The sequence below is a fragment of the Centropristis striata genome, chromosome 4 (assembly GCF_030273125.1).
Source record: "Centropristis striata isolate RG_2023a ecotype Rhode Island chromosome 4, C.striata_1.0, whole genome shotgun sequence".
Classification (NCBI taxonomy): Eukaryota; Metazoa; Chordata; class Actinopteri; order Perciformes; family Serranidae; genus Centropristis; species Centropristis striata.
The window spans coordinates 8,707,681-8,730,600 of NC_081520.1; the positions used below are offsets into that span (position 1 = coordinate 8,707,681).

Genomic DNA, 22,920 nt, shown 5'->3' on the forward strand with positions numbered 1-22,920 from the left:
GGGTCCGTATGTTGTTGTTTTTTTACATATTCCACAGTCCACATTCTGGCAGTATGTAATATCCTCCAATATTCTTTAGGGTTGAAATTTGGAATTTTCAAGTATTTCAATGAGTGCCCTATGAAGGGTTAACCATCATTAATTTAATATTTGTCTCCTATTGTCTGTGCTGTTTCCTTACCGTGTGCTGTTGGACCACCTACATGTTCCCATGGGTGCTCATTTCAAACAAACTGTAAACTTTGGTCTAACTCAGCTCTGTGTGAAATCAAAGTGAATTATCAGAATAACAATCAGCTTTAGTCAGGTACGTGTGCGCGGCTCCGCTGCGCAATGTGGTTATGCATATGAGCTTTGGCTAAAAATAATGCGCAATACTCTGAATACTTCTTCCACCACTGTCCTTTTTACTTCTTTATTTTTTATTTTTTTTATTTTATTTTTTTTATTGATTAATTTTTTAATTTTTTTTAATTAAAAAAAAATATAGATATTATTTTTTAATTATTTTTTTTATTTTTTATTTTTCTGCGCAATGCGCATGCGCGGCCCAATTGCGCTACTGCGCATGCGAGGCTCCGTTGATCTTCTGCGCATGCGTAATGTAGCCGCGCATGCGCAGAAGCACAACAAGGCCGCGCATGCGCAGACGAGCAACGGGGCCGCGCATGCGCAGTATCGCAACGGGCCGCGCATGCGTAGTAGCGCAACAAGGTCGCGCATGCGTAGTAGCGCAACAAGGTCGCGCATGCGCAGTAGCGCAACGGTGCCGCGCATGCGCAGTAGCGCAACGGGGTGCATGCGCATTGCGCAGAAAAAAAATAAAAAAAATAAGAAATAATAATAATAAAAAAAGATTAAAAAATAAAAAATAATGAAAAAAAATAAAAATAAAAAAATAAAAAAAATAAAAAAGTAAAGAAGTGAAAAGGGCAGTGGTGGAAGAAGTATTCAGAGTATTGCGCATTATTTTTAGCCAAAGCTCATATCCATAACCACATTGCGCAGCGGGGCCGCGCATGCGTATTGCAATGTGGTTATGGATATGAGCTTTGGCTAAAAATAATGCGCAATACTCTGAATACTTCTTCCACCACTGTCCTTTTTACTTCTTTACTTTTTATTTTTTTTATTTTATTTTTTTTATTGATTAATTTTTTAATTTTTTTTAATTTAAAAAAAAAATAATAATTATTTTTTAATTATTTTTTTTATTTTTTATTTTTCTGCGCAATGCGCATGCGCGGCCCAATTGCGCTACTGCGCATGCGAGGCTCCGTTGATCTTCTGCGCATGCGTAATGTAGCCGCGCATGCGCAGAAGCACAACAAGGCCGCGCATGCGCAGACGAGCAACGGGGCCGCGCATGCGCAGTATCGCAACGGGCCGCGCATGCGTAGTAGCGCAACAAGGTCGCGCATGCGTAGTAGCGCAACAAGGTCGCGCATGCGCAGTAGCGCAACGGTGCCGCGCATGCGCAGTAGCGCAACGGGGTGCATGCGCATTGCGCAGAAAAAAAAATAAATAAATAAGAAATAATAATAATAAAAAAAGATTAAAAAATAAAAAATAATGAAAAAAAAAAAATAATAAAAAAAATAAAAAATAAAAAATAAAAAATAAAAAAGTAAAGAAGTGAAAAGGGCAGTGGTGGAAGAAGTATTCAGAGTATTGCGCATTATTTTTAGCCAAAGCTCATATCCATAACCACATTGCGCAGCGGGGCCGCGCATGCGTATTGCAGAAAAAATAAATAAATAAATAAAAATGAACAAAAATAAAATAAAATTTAAAATTTAAAAATAAAAATTATAAATAAAAAAGTAAAGAAGTAAAAAGGACAGTGGTGGAAGAAGTATTCAGATCCTTTACTTCAGTAAAAGTACTAATACCACACTGTGAAATGACTCCACTCCGCTCATTTTAACTACCTAATAAACTTTTAAGTGGTTTAATTTATAAAAAGGAGGGTCCATAGATGCTGTGTGCAAAGTTTGGTGCAAAACGATGAAATTGCCTCGGAGGAGTTCGGCCTATTTCAAGAGATTCAGCAAAACTCAGTGAACGCGTTTTTTGAATGTTCGATGAAGTATGTGGGAGTTATTAGCCAAAACGCACTTTCCTTTATTATAGCGCCACCTAGTGGTGAAAATTCAGGATGACAATAGATTATAAAATATTTCGCCTGGTGTGACTTATATTTAAAGTTTCATGAGTTTTGGGGTATGTTTTGGCAATGAAAAATGCGATCATTTGGGACAAAGAATAAAAATAAAGAATAATTTGAAATACAATAGGGAACTCGCAGGTCGTTGCCTGCTCGGGCCCTAATAAATGGTCATCCAATTGCCAAAAAATAAATAAAAAATAAATAAATAAAGATTTGTTTTTATTAACAGAAGCTCTTACAGTATGTTTATGGTGTTTAGCAAGCACCTTCAGTTTGTTAAATTGAAAGTCATATTTTACAAAAGGAACATACACAAATGCATAACTTTACAGACACAACGTACAAGGATAATGATTTTTTTTAAAACAAGGAAGAATAAAATTAAAAAAGAAAGAAAGAAAGAAAAAGTCCCATCCCACCCTCTACCCTCTTCCCTCATATGACTCTCAATTTCCTTTAATTTTTTATACCTACACAATACAGTTTACACATACACCCATCTGTACACATTCATATCTATATAAATCAACTAACTACTCACAATAAATATCTCAATGAGGAAGTTATACAAGAGGAGCCTGCAGAGAGCTAATGTGAAGCCGGTCCAAGAAGGCTCCCACCACCATGGTCAAACAAATCCAGAGAAAGCAGAATGTCTATGAAGGGGCCCCAGATTTCTCCAAAGGCTGCATGCTTCCCTCTCACACTGTATAATATATTTTCAGGTGTGCAGTAAAACACAAGCTCGTTAATCCAGTGTCTTACTGGTGGTGAATTTTTAGATTTCCAGTTAACCAGAATAAATGTTTTCACTGCAGTGCTTCCAAGTCAAATAAAGTATTTCTTGTAGTAGTTCACATTACTAGAGCTTGTGTCCCCTAGAATCCATAGTTTTTGCTCCTGGTCAATTTAAATTCCTATTACCTTTGAGGTTGGCACATTTCCAATTTTTTTCTATCACTGGGCAAATCCATAGCATATGTAAAATGCTTTATATAAATAAAAAACTAAAAGTTTTTGTTATTAAATTCCAGCATCTTTTTTCTGTGGTCTCCCATAAGGTGTATTGGAGTGATTTTGGGAAATTGACATTTGCATAGAAAAGTACTTTCCTTCCTGAGTACCTGATGTCCAAACTTCCCTTTTATCAATTTTATTTTGCTTTATTCTATTCTATTCTATTTTATGCTATTTTATTTTATTTCATTTATTTTTTGTGAAGGCCTGTCCATGGCCCTTATCAAGAAGAATGTTTAACAATTACTATTAATTTAATGATAAATAAAGTTTAAATCACATGATGACCTGCGGCAGGTGAAAGGTCATAATGTGACGTGCCCTCCGTCTTGCTAACATGCAAGCGTTTAGATGAGCTCTGAGCTTTATTTATATTTTTGTACAAGAATATAAATAAGAAATGTGTAAGTTATGTATATATGTGCATTGATGATTAACCATCTTAATGTTTACAGATTGATGTGTTTTGGTGTTTTCCACAGTGCTTTCCAGGCTTGATTTTCCATATCTCATTTATTATATCATTATTATTCCAAAGAGAATGCCGTCCATTATATCTGAGGTATACCTATATGTCAGTTTTTAAGAAACCTCAGAATATAACTTAAATCACGAAGTATATTATAACTTCTTTTTTTTTACCCCAGTGTCTCTTTAACTGGGTTTAGATAAGATAAGATAAACCTTTATTAGTGTCACAATGGAAAAATCAACTAGAGTTGATTGATCTGGTGCAGGAAGATAAAAATGTTACTTTACCTCTGTATAAACTCGACTAAGACCTCTAATTATATCAAATATTAATAATAATAAGCTAAGCAGATTTGCTGGTATTCCGTGACGGTAAAGAAATGTATGCTTTTTCAAATTCAAAATATTACTTGGTAAGCCATAAATTTATGATATCATGGTGTGTTTTACTTTAATCAGTGATGTAGATTGAACTTGAATTTTACATGATTACAGTTTTTAGAATACTACACAAAAACAAGCACAAACAAACACTTAAAGTAGTCTAACTATTAAAGCAAGAGTTTGACATCTTGGAAAAGTTTTCAAATAAACTTTTATTAATCATACTTGTTTTTCAGCTACAAATCAAAAACAACACAAGACCTAATTAATTGTTTGGGACCATATGGAAAGGAGATAGTCACAAGTGTGTGTGTGTGTGTGTGTGTTTGTAAGTAAGTGTGTGTGTGTGTTTGTGGGGTGGGAAGGGGGGGGGGGGGGGGCGCTTGTTTGTGAAGTTGTTGGTGAATAACAACATGCACTGAAGCAAAATACACAATTGGTAAACACTTAACCTTGTTATTGTGTATGTTCTGAAAGGGAGGTGGCGTCGTGGTATCATCCTGAACCTGCCAATTTACCTTTTACCCAGGGGGCTGAGAGAGAACAGGGGGCCAGCTGGGCAAGCAAAGACAAGCAAGTGTTTCCGACAAGACTGATGCCATCTCTGCCTGAGGCTATGAAGCAGGAGCTCACCAGGTGTTGGGTTGGAAATTAATTAACTTTGAGTTTTAATGGAAGGTGATGTCACCTCTTTCAAAACAAGCTGTTCACATTATTAACATGATTACAGCAGAATCATTACTCAGTATCGGCTACGCTTACTTGTTTTATATCTGAGGGAATAAAATCTTTAGGTTAAATGTGTGACAAATTTGGCACTTCAAGCCTAATTAACACAGTCTAACATTATAATTTAAGAGTTTAATCACAAGATGCTTATTAAAAACACAAAGGATTTTCCCAAGTGAGGAATAAAAACACCCCAGAGTTTCTTCAGATAGTTAACTTATCATGTAGCCTTAAAACAACACACATCTGTTTTAATTGTAAGTCAAATAAACATAATTGGGGGAAAAAATCCATGTAGGATAAGTACTTTGTGTCATAATTGTCATAATAACACAAAATAAAATTACAAGCTATATAAATTACAATGCAATGGCTTAGCAAAGGTTCAAACTTATGTTTTCTGGAGACAGTAACCTTGAGTCTTTAAATGGATTTGACTTCTCAACAACCATGCCTCACATAATTTAAACACTTTATTCACTATATTGTAACTCTACTGTCTGTTAGATGACATTAAAGTTCGATAGGGTTTTCGGTTCATCCGGGGTGACAAACTAAGTAATGATTCTCCTCCATCCATCATTTATTTAGGCTGTATAACACAAATTGTCCGACTGTGACACCTGGTCAGTTGAGAGGCATAATATAGGTTTTCCTCTACAAGCACCTTCATATGTTGTTATATTCATACGGCCTTCAGAGAGCAGTTTCAGCCTGATAAGAGCCTTTGAAAAGGCCCCCTCATAATTAGAAATTATCGGCCAGATGTCAGTGTTATTTGTCAAGTGACACTCAGGCTTTTGGGCCTTCTATGAGTCAATGTAATTATCAGCCAGGTCCCAGCAAGCATGTACACTGTGGATAGGTGTGGCTCTACTGATGGCATGCCGCCTGCTGGACCCGGTTTAGCCCTTATGTGGCCTTTTGGTGGACTGGCCACAGAAAGCTCACACGGGCCCCCCTGTCCCAGCAACACAGCAAGTCAAACCAAACTTTTTTTTAATAAAATAAAAACACATTTTTATATACCAATAGAACATCACTGCTATGTATTGTGAAGTGATGCAACTCTGGTAACAAGTGAAGAATCAGTAAATAACACTTTCAGGGAAACTGCCTGTTAAAAAACGTTTTTTTGCTTTGGAGGTTAATGAGGCACGCTTGTATAGTTTTATAGTTTGGGTGTCTAAATGCTTGACCTTATCATTGGGAGAGGATGATTCAGAGGATTCAGCCCCTGAATTTAGGCAAAGCTTTAGTGTTCTTAAATACAAAAAGCTTCTTTAATTTTATTGTCGGGGCTGAATATCATGTATTATAGTATTCATTTATCACACTCTTTTAAAAAAGAGCTTTATTGATGCATTTTTTTTTTTTACCAATTGTATTCATTAATTATCCTTTTGGTGTGTTTATTATACTTAATTACAAAATGTCAACATTTCAATGACTGAATTTTCTGAAAGTTCAGCTCACAACACTCAAAATTCCTAAAAGGTCCCACCCCGCACCGACAGGCCCAGTTTGGTTTTGCTTGTTTGTTTGATGGGGTCCGTTGTGCCTGCGTCCCCGAGGAATTAAATCTTCTTGAGACACAAAAGTACACTTACTGGCCTGGGGCTGGACAGTTAGAGAAAAAATTGAAAAAATTGAGAAATTGAGAAAATTCAATTGAAGTGAATTGTTTTGACCAGAGAATTGGCTCTGATTCATACCAGAGACTTATCCTTCTATGTATGTTTGATTGTCCTTTAATGATATTGCATTTCTTTATGGTTCCTATATCAAATTTTCTATTTTATGTTTGGCCATTTCCATCTTTATACTTCAACCTATTCTATTCTCATGCATGTGTATGCATTCATATTTCAATTTTGTATACTTTGTTATCATCATCATCATCATTATTATTATTATTATTATTATTATTATAATCCTCATCATTAGCAGCAGCAGCATCATCTCTAACATTATTGCTGTATTTCAGCAATTGCACAATATCACCAGAAGATGGCACAATAGTCCATGCTATGGCTCTGCTCCATTGACTTGTGTGTGATGGTGTGTGTCTGTGTGTGGATGCATATATGGATCACATTGTTTGTGGCAACAAAAATATTTTCACAAGGTTTAATGTTACATTTTGTTTTAAAAAAGTAGGTTCGGTCAAGTTTACAGTCATACTAATAACACCAATGGTGACAGTAGCTGTATTTTTCAACCAACTATCCATAGTTTGAAAGCACTGACAAACAGCATGTGCTGGTAAGGTGTTCCAACTGACTCAGGTGTGTCCTGTGCAGTAGGCCTGTCTTCTGCTGCACAACATTTCCATGTACCCCCTGACAACTGTAGTACTAACCCACAAAGTACTAGTACACACGGTTGGAGACATTGTTTAAGACAATGATATACTTTCAACAATGGTTTGATGAAGGCCCCTTCTTCTTTCAACATGACAGTGTTGTCCTGCATAAAGCCAGGCTCATTTAAAGGGGAGGTTGATATGAAGGAATCTGAATGCACACAGCCCTGACGTTACTACCCCAGTAAACAACTTTGGATTGAACTGGAACACAAACTGTGAACCAGGCTGAATTACCCAACATAAGTGCTAACAGACATATAGGCATGTAATGTTTGGTTATAATTTTGGCCTTGTCATGTAATGATAGATAGAGAACAGACAAAGGCCGCTGGGTCAGGTTCTTTCTTTCTTAGTGTTCTTGTTATCATTTACTTCATGTGAGCTAATCATGTAGCCATTGAGCTGACCCTGTGATAAAGGATGCTTTTTATTGTAAGTATTACTAACCATCCCTATTTGCACAATGTGCTACACAATACAAAAAATTATCTTTTATTTCAGAAGGGAAGTACGATTTAGTAGATCCACAAATTATATTTTATTACACATTAATAGTCACAATTTTCATTGCTTAATTTATCAAAAGACTAAACTGTATGTGATGTATTTTAGAAATGTATTTGACATCTAACTGAGGTTTTCTATCAACACTTGTTAATTCTCCTTCCTATTAACAAAAGTATATCAACCTTTTCCTTATATTTGTTATTTGACTTTGGGTTCAAGATGCAACATCATGGTCAAATAAAAAAGTCTCATGCTGGACTCCAGGGCACAGACTTGACAAACTTGAGTTTTCTAGTTGAGATCTTAAGGGGATCATGATGCAACAGCCCTGGCGAAAACTTTCCAGTGTGTGCTGAGAGGACAGGTGTGGAGGCAGGCTGGAGACACTGTGATCTCTAGAGGGAGTTTGTTAGTTGTTAGAGTGCTTGTGAGTCAAGAGGTGGAAGTCATGGTTGGGCCCAAGGCACCTGCACTTCACCACATGTGCTCCGAGTAAATCAGCCCCCATAAGACAAACCCTCTGGAGAGGTCTAAAGTGTTTCATAAACTAACAGGCATCTCTACAAACACACAAACAACAGTTTCTTTTAATTAAAGAAGGCCTAAGAGGCATGTCAGATGACTGTTAAACATCCCTTTGACTGAAAAATAACAATAACATCAAATTAAATATCACACGGCCCAATGCCTTACTTAATCAGGCATGATGAAATGTTTATTTTGATCAGTTGTCAAAAGTGTAACTTTAATTCCCTTATCCAAAAGCAGAATTACCCATACCTTATGCAATACTGGGTAAAATAATGAAATATACAATAAACTGTAATTCTTTTTCTTAGATGATGTCCTTGTGAAAAGATTAAGTCTCTGTAATGTGTAATGCACAATCATTATGTTTTGTACTATAATTTGAAGCTCCAATTGACTGAATTACTATTTTTCATAAATGTAAAACAAAAACAACAACAAAAAAAACAATAAGAAGTGCATAGTTCAAGTTATATTACAATTTTATTTCGGTTTCGTTGACATTTTGTACAAAGGCAAATGTGTATTCTTTCAAGTTATTCATCTACAAAAAGATAAATGCGGCTACACTGGACATTCAGAAATATTAACAGGTTGAGTTGAGGCATTGACTTTGAATGGTTATGGTCAGTAGAGTATGGTGGCCCTGAGAGCTCACAGCAACTTAAGAAAATGCATGCAAATACACAAAATACAAGCAAATTGAGAAAACATCTTCATCAATTTGACAACACAAGCGCAGCATTTAGAAAATGCGCTGCAAATAGAGCACAACACAATAGAAGTGTTTCCAGAGGACACTTAAAAGTGATGCACACGTCTGGACACGCTTGTGATATTATCACGTTATTTGAAGATAATGATTATTTCTCGTTATAATGTTATAGCTTAATAATGATCATAGCGAACCGATCGACAGGATGCTAACATTAGCAGCCGATCATACCGTGCTAACGTTAGCCGGCGATCGATAGCGGGCTAGCAAGACGAACTCGGTGCCGTTGAGAGAGACCAACTACAAAGTGTATCATTCATTTATTTGATTTGTGTAACTGCAATGTGATTGATACAGGCTAGCGAGCTAATGCTAGCTGGCTAACAATATATATCACGTTATAACATGAAAATATCATTAACATGAAATAACGTGATCATTTTACATTATAATGTTATAACATGAAATTATCATTATCTAGAAAGAACATAATCTCACATGCGTGTCCAGACATGTACATCACTTTTAAGTGTCCTCTGGAAACACTTCTGTTGTGTTGTGGTCTATTTGTAGCGCCTATTCTAAATGCAGCGCTTGTGTTGTCAAATTGATGAAGATGTTTTCTCAATTTGCTTATGTTGTGGTCTTTGCAACGCATTTTCTAAATGCTGTGCTTGTGTTGTCAAATTGATGAAGATGTTTCCTCAATTTGCTTGTGTTTTGTGTATTTGCATGTGTTTTCTGAAGTTGCAGCTCTGTGAGCTCTCAGGGCCACTGCAGGATAGGTCATCTGACATCTGGTGGTATCATCTAGACATGACTGTTGGTCCCATGTTCACTTGTCATAGCTGAACGGTTCTGAAATTGTTGAAACATTTAACATGGAGATTTTTAATCCTGACAACAGATATAACCTCCACATTTCCAGTTTTGCTGACATTGTTTGTGCTTTCCATCCTTGAGGTACTGGTTAAGAAATTATTTTAATGGTACTAATAAGCCTTTGCCACCATATTATTTTAGGGTTTTATGTTGTGCCCCCTTCCCCATCATGTTCTTTTTTGTATTCTTCTCTGGTTTCAGTAAGATAATGTAACATTTTGGAATGAAAATACAAATTAGAAGTCCAAAGCTGGAGGCCAGAATAGCAAATATCTCCACAGCAACACTGAACTTCCCAGGAGAGCTGACATACGCTGGGATAAAAGTGATCCATACTGCACAGAATATCAGCATGCTGAAGGTGATGAATTTGGCCTCATTGAAATTATCCGGCAGTTTCCTGGCCAGAAAAGCAAGAATGAAACATAACATGGCCAGAAGTCCTATGTACCCAAGTACAGCCCAGAAGCCTACAGTTGAGCCCAGAGCGCACTCTAAGATGATTTTATCTTTAAAATCCTTGAAATTCTTATATGGAAAAGGAGGAGAGATTGTTAACCACAGGATACATATGATGACTTGTATAAGAGTGAAACCCAGAACACTGAATTTCTGCTGTGTAGGCCCAAACCATTTCATTGCATTACTACCCGGAAGCGTGGACCTGAAGGCCATCAACACCACTATAGTTTTCCCCAGAACACAAGAGATACAGAGGACAAAGGTGATGCCGAACGCTGTGTGTCGCAGCATGCAGGACCACTCAGAGGGCCGGCCGATGAAGGTCAGAGAACACAGGAAACACAGAGTCAAGGAGAAGAGCAGCAGGAAGCTCAGCTCAGAGTTGTTGGCCTTGACAATAGGAGTTTTCCTGTATTTGAAGAAAATGAAGGCTACAACAGCAGTGATGCATGTTCCAAATAAAGACGCTGCAGTGAGCAGAGCTCCCATAATCTCTTCATATGACAGAAACTCTGCCTCTTTCTGTACACAGGAATCTCTTCTCTCATTTGACCAGAACTCAGGGTGGCAATTCACACAGGTGATAGAATCTGGAAAATATTATAAAAGCAGGTGTTAGACTTGTTCATAACAATTCATTTTTGTTTCAATATAACATATTTTCCATTCACACAAGACAGACAGTACATAACTTCCAAAGGAATGGGTGACCTCATGACCCTATGAAAAGTCTAGTCACTCAATGCATCTATCTATTGGTTTGCTTAAATGTTATATAACCCTAGCAGGAGCTCCCATTTAATGTTTCTGGAATCACATTATAAAACATTTCTTAAAATTGTCATGTGAACATGAAAACTTTCAGACTTTTGTTTTGTCTTGCATTAAATGTTTCTACACCTGTAATGTTGCTTATTTCTCCTTCTGCACATGTTAAACAGTCATAGCAGCAGACAGGCTTTCCTTTCTGGAGAACCTTACGAGTTCCTGGAGAACATTCCTCACTGCACACTGACAAAGGCACCTGCATGGACAAAAAAACATTAGAGAAATGTAAATATGATGATACAACTGCAATAACTAAGAACTTTTAAACAATTAAACACTTACAGTTATCATATGGTAGATACCTGTTGTGAGTTCTGTGCCCAAATTAAGGATTTATTTTGTAGAATAAGTTGTTTGTCTGCAGGTAGAGATGCATCATAAAGACCAACTGTGACAAAGTCCACAATGTCATTTTCTCGTGGCTGCCAGTTTATAATTTCATATTTTGCTGCTGGGTCTCCATTCTCATTAAAGTAAACCTCATCTCCTTCCTTTGTTTTGTACCGAATCTTTTTTATGTGCTGCAAAATCTAAGAAGAAATGCTTGAATGCAGACCCATTGTCTGACAGTTTGCAGGCCTACTGGCTGATACACAGACAGCAGGACTTTTTCAAAGATTTTTCGATCTTAAATTAAATACTATCAATTAAAACTTTAGGGTCAACTCACCGTAAATGGATCCAGCTTCACTGTGCTGTTACATGTTTTGTTACAGCTGAGAACACTATGAAGTGCGTGGGCCACAGCATAAACTCCTTTATACACATTATAAAAGATAGGCATGAGCGACAAATCAGTAAAGCTGTTTTGCACTCCTGTTACATCTTCATGTCCAGTACATTCTCTCTGAATCCCAGCTGATGACTTTGACTGCTGAAACTTACAGCTAAATAAAGTCTCCCAAAACTCTGTAAACAATTCATTACTAGATGTATTAAGCGACTTCACATCCAATATGAACTCTCTCAAGCCACTGACATGTGCTTTGGGTATGGCCAGGCCTATGGCACCATCCAGAATGTGATGTTTATCCATGGCTGCAGTTTCAGAGTCAGAGATCCAGGCCTCAGTGCCGACCCACTGGAACCCAGTCAAGTTGTGGAGAGACATCTCATGTATTAACATATCGATATCCATGTGGGAGAGAAAAGTGACAATAACCTTGGAAGTGGAAGCCTTGATGATGTTAATTATCTTTTGTATTTTTTCTGGTGGATCTGTTCTAAAGAAAGACACAGAGTACTCCAGACAGATGCCCAGCTGTTGGGCCACTTCTGTAAATATGGCCATGCCATTATTGCCATAATCATCATTTGTCCTAATGGCTCCAACCCAAGTCCAACCAAAGTGCTTGACCAACTGGGCAAGGGCTCTGCTCTGGTAGTAGTCACTGGGTATTGTTCTGAGGAAGGATGGGTACTTAGTTTTATCACTGAGACAAGCACAAGTAGCAAAGTGGCTGATCTGAAACAAACAAACAAAAATTATGCCAATATAAAGATGCAAAATAGGAAATAGGAAATACTTACACAGTGCAGTATGACTATTTTAAAATACATTTTGTAATAAATATACAGAATAATTGTATTTCACACATACAATGGCGTTTTTACCAATCTTACCCACCAGTGGGATATGAAAGGGTCCTATGACAGTAGCTATAGCCATGCAAGGAGATGAAGAGGTCTCTCCCATGATGGCCTGCACTTGGGCAGGTCTGGTACATGGTGCCCCAGTGGGTGCAGATGCCTCTTCATTACCATTTGCCAAGGCCAGAGCAACCCTCACACTTCTGGCAATGGAGCCACAAACATCATAGATCTTATAGCCCAGAGAGATGTCGGGGAGTAGATCTGAACTGTTATTAATCTCCTCTATGGCAAAGAACATAGCCTGTGTGTACTGGAAACCTCTGGAATTGAAACTTGATACAAAACGATATGTAAATGAAAGATTTTTTTTTCCTGTTTTGCATGTGTACCCACTCTCATCTAGATGATTAAATACATTTCTGTTATAAATTACCTGGTGCATTGAAGTGGCGTGGGTTTGTGTGTGTAGGTGTCCTGCCTCTCTTTCCAGCTGCTGTGGAAAGAGAAGATTCCCCCCAACATAATGTCCCCATCTTTAGATAAGTGAGGGTACTCAGGATCCCCTCTCCTCCTGCATACTGGCTCCTTAGCTTGAGAAAAAGATGCCACCAATAACAGCTGTAAGAGCACCCAACCCTGCTCTGGCCACCTCTGTGTGGACATCATACTGTCTAAGAGAACTAAATCACTAGCTGGCATCACACATACCTCAATGTGAATCAAAAGCTTGCAGTGATATTTATACATTTCTGCAGAGTAATAGATAATAATGAAACATTGATTAAAAGGCGGAGCTAGAGGACAGAAGTGTCCAAACAGAACAAGATTTCTGGGCCTTAGCGTATATTAAATATCTTAAATGTAAATGCTATTCATTCAGTTGTGCTGTATGAAGGGTCCACCTTATGTACCTTCATTCTTTCATATTATTAAGGTGGGATTTTTAGTTTTTAGACCCTTCTTACTCAACTTTTCCTCAATTATGTGTACTGTATTTAATGTTTGAGTTGGCCTAACTAATCAGGCTTTTAATGAGGAAGTTGATGCCGCTGATGTAGGACTTGATGGTGAAGGATTTGATCTTTTGTGTGGAGTGGGATTATGTAATCATGCTAGTAAGGGTCAAAACATCAAGGGAAGGAAATGGAAGGCTGTGGGCTACGTGGAAAGCTTTAAAGCTGTTCCAACCGGTAAAATAAGAGGAGAGGGTTCCTGGCGCTACGCTATTGAGGATGGTGTCTTGGGTGGTGGACGCTAGGCGTTCCAACTGCAGTGTCAGTTGAAGATAGTTGCTGAAAACGGTGGGACTGGAGGGTCGGAGCCTGGCACCAGTTGTCTGAATTTCTGGAATGAGAAACTGGAAAGAGAGTCAGCTATGGTGTTTTTGCGGCCAGGATTGTGTATTGCTCGGATAAGGAATTGGAGTTGGGCTAGGACTAGAGTGAGCTTCCGAACAAATTGCATGACATGCCCCCAAACAATGGCTGCAATGACCACAGGGTTCATTTCGTGGATGGTGGAGGAGGGAGCGATGTCTGAGAGTTCAGGTGGCCAAGCGGCTGCGAACCATTTGCCACCAAGATACCTGCCGAAGCCGACGGATGGGGCTACATTGGTTAACAGTTGGATGTCTTTAGGTTTGGTGACGTGGTCATTGTAAAAGAAAGAGATGCCGTTCCAAGATGACAGAAACTGATGGCACTGTTTTACATGCTTCATCTAGTGTGACTTGTGCTTGGAGGGATGGAGTGGAAGCGGCAATGGAAAGGAGGTGGGACAAGAAGGATCGACCTTAGGGGATGATGATGAGGACGTAGTTGAGGTGGCCTAGCAGTGAAAGGAGTTGGTGTTTAGTATAATGATGGGTCAGGAGGAAGTTGGAAATAAGTAGGGGGGATTTTTTCTGTAGGCAAGGATGCTTGGGATGAGTCGAGTGTAATGCTGAGGACTTCGAGTGATGTGCAGGGGCCTTCCATTTTCTCTGGGGAGAGAGGAACTCCAAGTTCCTGAAATGCGGAAGTCAGGGTGGTGAGACCATATGCTGGGGGGGATGAAGATGGGGTGATGATGAGGAAGTCATCAAGGAGATGGATGATGAAAGGGAGTTTGTGGACGTTTATAAGGATCCAGCAAAGAGCTTCAGAAAGGGTGTCGTATAATTTCGGGCTGCTCCTGCATCCAAAAGTGAGACGGACTGCGAAGTAGTAAGCGCCCTTCCAGAAGACGCCGAAAAAAGGGGTCAGTAGTCTGGGTGGATGGGGGGGACTTCGAAAGCACTGACGATGTCTGCTTTGGATAGCCAGGCTCCTTGGCTGGCTAGGCAAATTAGGGAGATGGCGTGGTCTATTGTTGAGTATTGGATGGAGAAATCTAGACTGGGGATTAAGCTACTGAGGCTTGCGACGGTGGAGCTGTGGAGGGATGAGAGGTCTAGGATCAGTCTCTTTTTGAGTATTTTCTTGTGACTATGCCGATAGGGTTGATTCTATAGGTGGGGAAAGGTGGGCTGGAGAATGGGCCGATCATGAAAGAGTCTTTGACTTCTTTATCTAGGAGTCTGTCGACTGTGTTGGGTTCGGTTGTGGCGGACTGTAGATTGCAGCATGTGAAGGAGTGAAGGATTTTATCCTTCTGGGCTTGCTGTACGGGCTGGTGGGCGGAGTGGAGTGGTGTCGTCGGCGTTGCGGCGGACGCGTTCCTTGGAACCCGGATGTGCTGTGGAGGCTTGAGATTGGGTGCTTGTTGATGAAGTCATGAACAGCTTGAAAAGTTTTGCATTCCTATCGGACTGATGGAACGGGATGTTGCGTTCCATGAGGGCTTTCTTTAGACCTGCTACAGTCCAGAGAGATATGTTGGAGGACGGGAGATGATCGGAGTGATGGAGTGCTGGGAGAGGACAGCAGTCATGGCTGCTGGCGTGCGAGCAGGTGGATCTCAAGCGGGACGGAGGTGAGCGCGAGGGAGAGGTGGCATCTCTCCAACGTTGCAGACGGGGTCTACCCCTGGAGCCTCTAGGAGGTGAAGAGCCGGCTGCAGCGGGATGGCTGGGAGGCCAGCAGTTTTGACCAGAGAAGTGGTTCTGACTCATACCAGAGACATATCCTTCTATATTTTATCATTTGAGTGTCCTTTTATGATATCACATTTCTTTATGGTTCTTATGTCATATTTTCTATTTTATGTTTGGCCATTTCGGCCTTTATACTTCAACCTCTTCTATTCTCATGTATGTGTATGCATTCATATTCCATATTTTGTAAACATACTGTTATAATCATCATTATTGTAATCATTATAATTATCATCCTCATCATTATCAACCTTAGCAGCAGCATCATCTCTAACATTATTGCTGTATTTCAGCAATTGCAAAATATCACCAGAAGATGGCACAATTTTCCATGCTATGGCTCTGCTCCATTGACTTCTGTGTGACGGTGTGTGTCTGTGTGTGGATGCATATATTGATCACATTGTTTGTGGCAATAAAAAGGTTTTCACAAGGTTCACCGTTACATTTTGTTGCTTTTTTTTAAAAGTAGGTTCGGTCAAGTTTACAGTCATACTAATAACACCAATGGTGACAGTAGCTGTATTTTTCAACCAACTATCCATAGTTTGAAAGCACTGACAAACAGCATGTGCTGGTTAGGTGTTCCAACTGACTCAGGTGTGTCCTGTGCAGTAGGCCTGTCTTCTGCTGCACAACATTTCCATGTACCCCCTGACAACTGTAGTACTAACCCACAAAGTACTAGTACACACGGTTCAAGACATTGTTTAAGACAATTATATACTTTCAACAATGGTTTGATGAAGGCCCCTTCTTCTTTCAACATGACAGTGTTGTCCTGCATAAAGCCAGGCTCATTTAAAGGGGAGGTTGATATGAAGGAATCTGAATGCACACAGCCCTGACCTTACTACCCCAGTAAACAACTTTGGATTGAACTGGAACACAAACTGTGAGCCAGGTTGAATTACCCAACATAAGCGCTCAAATCCACCAAGATGTTTAACCCATAAGAACCCACGGTGACACGGGTGTAACAAACATTTTACATTTTCTTGAATCTCCCATATTCAGCTTTATGCTTGACCTAAACTCATTAAGTCCCTACTCGTCCAAATCCAAAATGTGGGTGTGACTGGAAACAGAAATCTAAAAAAAGTAGCTAATTTCAAAAAGCTTATTTTTTGTTACTAGGCTAACTTTAAACCCATTTAACAATTATAATCTGTCATTAGGGTGTCCTTTATTGCATTTAATCCTATTAGGGTTGTTTTTTTTATATCTATTATTGATTTATTATTATTGTGTTACTTAAAAACAAATCTGAAAAATAATTTGTTGTTAAACAGCACTATTAATGTCACAATTTTGATATATGTTATGGAGATGCAGAGAAAAAGGCAAATGTGTGTTTCTGTAAGCAGAAAAGGTGTCGAGTTTATTTATATTAAAATAAGAAATATCATAAAAATAAATACCATACGCCCAATGTGACATATATGTCACATCACAGATCTTTGACATTTAGGGGTAGTATTTAAAAAAAACACATCATAAATGTGTTCTATGTGGTCCACTTGGTCTGTGGTATATCCCCCATACTTTCCTTTAAGGATAACTGGGTCTGGGTTCTTATGAGTTAACAGACATATAGGGATGTAATGTTTGGTTATAATTTTGGCCTTGTCATGTAATGATAGATAGAGAACAGACAAAGGCCGCTGGGTCAGGTTCTTTCTTTCTTAGTGTTCTTGTTATAATTTGCTTCATGTGAGCTAATCATGTAGCCATTGAGCTGACCCTGTGATAAAGGATGCTTTTTAATTGTAAGTATTACTAACCATCCCTATTTGCACTCGTTTTGTGCTACACAATACAATACATTATCTTTTATTTCAGAAGGTAAGTACGATTTAGTAGATCCACAAATTATATTTTATTACACATTAATAGTCACAATTTTCATTGCTTAATTTATCAAAAAAAACTTTGGGTTCAAGATGCAACATCATGGTCAAATAAAAAAGTCTCATGCTGGACTCCAGGGCACAGACTTGACAAACTAGAGTTTTCTAGTTGAGATCTTAAGGGGATCATGATGCAACAGCCCTGGCGAAAACTTTCCAGTGTGTGCTGAGAGGACAGGTGTGGAGGCAGGCTGGAGACACTGTGAACTCTAGAGGGAGTTTGTTAGTTTGTTAGAGTGCTTGTGAAGAGGTGGAAGTCATGGTTGGGCCCGAGGCACCTGCACTTCACCACATGTGCTCCGAGTAAATCAGCCCCCATAAGACAAACCCTCTGGAGAGGTCTAAAGTGTTTCATAAACTAACAGGCATCTCTACAAACACACAAACAACAGTTTCTTTTAATTAAAGAGGGCCTGAGAGGCATGTCAGATGACTGTTAAACATCCCTTTGACTGAAAAATAACAATAACATCAAATTAAATATCACACGGCCCAATGCCTTACTTAATCAGGCATGATGAAATGTTTATTTTGATCAGCTGTCAAAAGTGTAACTTTAATTCCCTTATCCAAAAGCAGAATTACTCATACCTTATGCAATGTTGGGTAAAATAATGAAATATACAATAAACTAAGTCTTTTTCTTAGATGGCGTCCTTGTGAAAAGATTAAGTCTCTGTAATGTGTAATGCATAATCATTATGTTTTTTAGTATAATGTGAAGATCCAATTCACTAATTACTATTTTTCATAATTGTGGGGGAAAAAAACACAATGAGCAGTGCATATTTCAAGTAATAATACAATTTTATTTTGGTTTTGTTGACATTTGGTACAAAGAAAAATGTGTATTCTTTGAAGTTATTTATCCATGAATATCCATCAAAAGATAAATGCAGCTACACTGGAATTAGAAATATTGGTAACCCAAGGTTTGCAACAGGTTGAGTTTAGGCATTGACTTTGAATGGTTAGGGTCAGGATAGGTCATCTGACAGCAAATCTAGTGGTATCATCTAGACATAGCTGAACCGTTCTGAAATTATTGAAACATTTAACATGGAGATTTTTTACCCTGAGAACAGATATAACCTCCACTTTTCAGGTTTTGATGACATTGCTTGTGCTATGCATGTGCTTGAGGTACCAGCCTGGTTAACAAATTATTATAATGGTACTAATAAGCCTTTGCCACCATATTATTTTAGGGTTTTATGTTGTGCCCCCTTCCCCATCATATTCTTTTTTGTATTCTTTTCTGGTTTCAGTAAGATAATGTAACATTTTGGAAAAAAAATACAAATGAGCAGTCCAAAACTGGAGGCCAGAATAGCAAATATCTCCACAGCAACACTGAACTTCCCAGGAGAGCTGACATACGCTGGGATAAAAGTGAGCCATACTGCACAGAATATCAGCATGCTGAAAGTGATGAATTTGGCCTCATTGAAATTATCCGGCAGTTTCCTGGCCAGAAAAGCAAGAATAAAACATAACATGGCCAGAAGTCCTATGTACCCAAGTACAGCCCAGAAGCCTACAGCTGAGCCCAGAGCGCACTCTAAGATGATTTTATCTTTAAAATCCTTGAAATTCTTATATGGAAAAGGAGGAGAGATTGTTAACCAGAGGATACATATGATAACTTGTATAAGAGTGAAACCCAGAACACTGAATTTCTGCTGTGTAGGCCCAAACCATTTCATTGCATTACTACCAGGAAGTGTGGACCTGAAGGCCATTAACACCACTATAGTTTTCCCCAGAACACAAGAGATACAGAGGACAAAGGTGATGCCGAACGCTGTGTGTCGCAGCATGCAGGACCACTCAGAGGGCCGGCCGATGAAGGTCAGAGAACACAGGAAACACAGAGTCAAGGAGAAGAGCAGCAGGAAGCTCAGCTCAGAGTTGTTGGCCCTGACAATAGGAGTTTTCCTGTATCTGAAGAAAATGAAGGCTACAACAGCAGTGATGCATGTTCCAAATAAAGACGCTGCAGTGAGCAGAGCTCCCATAATCTCTTCATATGACAGAAACTCTGCCTCTTTCTGTACACAGGAATCTCTTCTCTCATTTGACCAGAACTCAGGGTGGCATCTCACACAGGTGATAGAATCTGAAAAATAATATTGAAGGAATTGTTAGACTTGCTCAGTACTCTTTATTGTCTCTATGTTGCATACAAGATGGACACAACATGGTTACCAGAATTTTTCTTTTTCTGTATTGGGACTTTAAACATACTTTGAATTTCTAAGAATATTCATACATTTATTTATTTTACTTTAGACTTGGCATCAGTATTTCTTTCGGATACTGTATGTTTGTTATGTTTATATATTGACTTTTTGGTTTGCTTTAAACACTGCACAGTTACTATGTAATTCCTGCAGGAATTCCCCCCTATACTTTCAAAATCAGATTACAAAACTAATCCCCTTATGAAATTTGGCATGCAAACATCATCACTTCATATACTTCATCATAACTTTTAGATATTTGTTTTGTCTTGCATTAAATGTTTCTACACCTGTAATGTTGCTTATTTCTCCCTCTGCACATCTTAAACAGTCATAGCAGCAGACAGGCTTTCCTTTCTGGAGAACCTTGCGAGTTCCTGGAGAACATTCCTCACTGCACACTGACAAAGGCACCTGCATGGACAAAACAACCATCAGATAAATGTAAATATGATGATACAGTTGCCATAACTAAGAACTTTTACACAGTTCAACACTTAAAGTAACCATATGGTAGATACCTGTTGTGAGTTCTGTGCCCAATTTAAAGATTTATTTTGCAGAATAAGTTGTTTGTCTGCAGGTAAAGATGCATCATAAAGACCAACTGTGACAAAGTCCACAATGCCATTTTCTGTTGGCTGCCAGTTTATAATTTCATACTTTGCTGCTGGGTCTCCATTCTCATTAAAGTAAACCTCATCTCCTTCTTTAGTTTTGAACCAAATCTGTTTTATGTGCTGCAAAATCTAAGAAGAAATGCTTGAATGTAAACCCATTGTCTGACAGGCAAGGCCTACTGGCTCAATAGCATGATACACAACAAGACTTTATCAACAATTTTTCAATCAAAAAAATCAATCAAAACATTGGGGTCAACTCACCGTAAATGGATCAAGCTGCATTGTGTTATTACATGTTTTGTTACAGCTGAGAACACTATGAAGTGCATGGGCCACAGCATAAACTCCTTTATACACATTATAAAAGATAGGCATGAGCGACATATCAGTGAAGCTGTTTTGCACTCCTGTTACATCTTCATGTCCAGTACATTCTCTCTGAATCCCAGCTGATGACTTTGACTGCTTGAACTTACAGCTAAATAAAGTCTCCCAAAACTCTGTAAACAATTCATTACTAGATGTATTAAGTGATTTCACATCCAGTATGAACTCTCTCAAGCCACTGACATATGCTTTGGGTATGGACAGGCCTATGGCACCATCCAGAATGTGATGTTTATCCATGGCTGCAGTTTGGGAATCAGAGATCCAGCCCTCAGTGCCGACCCACTGGAACCCAGTCAAGTTGTGGAGAGACATCTCATGTATTAACATATGGATATCCATGTAGGAGAGAAACGTGACAATAACCTTGGAAGTAGAAGCCTTGATGATATCAATGATCTTTTGTATTTTTTCTGGTGGATCTGTTCTAAAGAAAAATACAGAGTACTCCAGGCATATTCCCAGCTGCTGGGCCACTTCTGTAAATACAGCCATGCCATTATTGCCATAATCATCATTTGTTCTAATCGCTCCAACCCAAGTCCAACCAAAGTGCTTGACCAACTGGGCAAGGGCTCTGCTCTGGTAGTAGTCACTGGGTATTGTTCTGAGGAAGGATGGGTACTTAGTTTTATCACTGAGACAAGCACAAGTAGCAAAGTGGCTGATCTGAAACAAAAAAAAAGAATTTATGCCAATATAAAGATGCAAAATAGGAAATACTTACACAGTGCAGCATGAATATTTTAAAACAAATTTTGCAGTAAATAAACATAATAATTTAAGAATAATTGTATTTCACACATATAATGGCATTTTTTACCAATCTTACCCACCAGTGGGATATGAAAGGGTCCGATGACAGTAGCTATAGCCATGCTGGGAGAAGATGAAGTCTCTCCCATGATGGCCTGCACTTGGGCAGGTCTGGTACATGGTGCCTCTGATGGTGCAGGTAACACCTCATTACCATTAGCCAAGGCCAGTCCAACTCTCACACTTCTGGCAATGGAGCCACAGGCATCATAGATCTTATAGCCCAGAGAGATGCCGGGTAGTAGATCTGAACTGTTATTAATCTCCTCTATGGCAAAGAACATAGCTTGGGTGTACTGGAAACCTCTGGAACTGAAACTTGATGCATACAAATATGTAAATAAAAGCTCTTTTGTTCCTGTTTTGCATGTGTACCCACTCTCATCTAGATGATTAAATACATTTCTGTTATAAATTACCTGGTGCATTGAAGTGGCGTGGGTTTGTGTGTGTAGGTGTCCTGCCTCTCTTTCCAGCTGCTGTGGAAAGAGAAGATTCCCCCCAACATAATGTCTCCATCTTTAGATAAGTGAGGGTACTCAGGATCCCCTCTCCTCCTGCACACTGGCTCCTTAGCTTGAGAAAAAGATGCCACCAATAACAGCTGTAAGAGCGCCCAACCCTGCTCTGGCCACCTCTGTGTGGACGTCATACTGTCTAAGAGAGCTAAATCACTGGTTGGCATCACACGTACCTTAATGTGAATCAAAAGCTTGCAGTGATATTTATACATTTTTGCTGAATAAAAGATAATAATGAAACTGATAAAAGGCAGGGCTAGATGACAGCCATGTCCAAACAGATCAAGACTTCTGGACCTTAGTGTATTTTAATTTCTTAAAAATATAATCTTGAAATAACAATATTCAGTTATGCTGTACGAAGGGTCCACTTTATATACCTTCATTTTTTCACAGCAGAATTTCTCCTTTTCTACAATTTTTCTTCCATTGAGTGTACTGTATTTAATGTTTGAGTAGGCCTAACTAATCAGACTTTAGTTATTTTGTATACAGGGTATAGAGAACTGACCATGATGGTGTTGTGGGCTTCAGTGTTGTTACTGCATACAGATACGTTTTCTGTTGGATTCCTTTGGTTCTCACTTTAAATAAGTTTTGACCAATTAAATACCCAGGTCAATGTGCTTTCCAACAATCAGATGTGGTTGCACCACTTAAATCCCCTAAAAAGTATTATTTGACATATTGACT

General features: G+C 38.7%; 2 protein-coding genes and 1 pseudogene across 2 annotated transcripts; all 3 read right to left on the reverse strand.

Annotated features, from left to right (window-relative positions):
- Positions 1–9,903: 9,903 nt before the first annotated feature.
- LOC131969877 (extracellular calcium-sensing receptor-like) lies at positions 9,904–13,278 on the reverse strand. The gene is made up of 6 exons (XM_059331103.1): positions 13,088–13,278; positions 12,689–12,986; positions 11,732–12,526; positions 11,364–11,591; positions 11,134–11,257; positions 9,904–10,823 (listed from the first exon to the last, which is right to left on the reverse strand). The coding sequence occupies exons 1-6, from the start codon at positions 13,174–13,176 to the stop codon at positions 9,904–9,906; spliced, it is 2,454 nt and encodes an 817-aa protein (XP_059187086.1). The 5' UTR covers positions 13,177–13,278.
- A 548-nt stretch (positions 13,279–13,826) lies between these two features.
- Positions 13,827–15,745, reverse strand: LOC131969878 (uncharacterized; annotated as a pseudogene).
- A 3,091-nt stretch (positions 15,746–18,836) lies between these two features.
- Positions 18,837–22,358, reverse strand: LOC131969880 (extracellular calcium-sensing receptor-like). Its single transcript, XM_059331106.1, has 6 exons — positions 22,126–22,358; positions 21,727–22,024; positions 21,044–21,559; positions 20,402–20,620; positions 20,195–20,294; positions 18,837–19,759 (listed from the first exon to the last, which is right to left on the reverse strand). The coding sequence occupies exons 1-6, from the start codon at positions 22,356–22,358 to the stop codon at positions 18,837–18,839; spliced, it is 2,289 nt and encodes a 762-aa protein (XP_059187089.1).
- Positions 22,359–22,920: the final 562 nt, after the last annotated feature.

Bases quoted from the DNA above. Each gene is read 5' to 3' on its own strand.
- LOC131969877 (XM_059331103.1), bottom strand. From the start codon at position 13,176: ATGTTGGGGGGAATCTTCTCTTTCCACAGCAGCTGGAAAGAGAGGCAG. The intron at 11,592-11,731 runs GTGAGTTGACCC...ATTTCTTCTTAG, and splicing joins TGAAGCTGGATCCATTTACG to ATTTTGCAGCACATAAAAAA. The intron at 10,824-11,133 runs GTGTAGAAACAT...AATATTTTCCAG, and splicing joins AGAAATAAGCAACATTACAG to ATTCTATCACCTGTGTGAAT.
- LOC131969880 (XM_059331106.1), bottom strand. From the start codon at position 22,358: ATGACGTCCACACAGAGGTGGCCAGAGCAGGGTTGGGCGCTCTTACAG. The intron at 20,621-21,043 runs GTGAAATCACTT...TAGATTTTGCAG, and splicing joins TGAGAGAGTTCATACTGGAT to CACATAAAACAGATTTGGTT. The intron at 19,760-20,194 runs AGGGAGAAATAA...AATATTATTTTT, and splicing joins TGACTGTTTAAGATGTGCAG to CAGATTCTATCACCTGTGTG.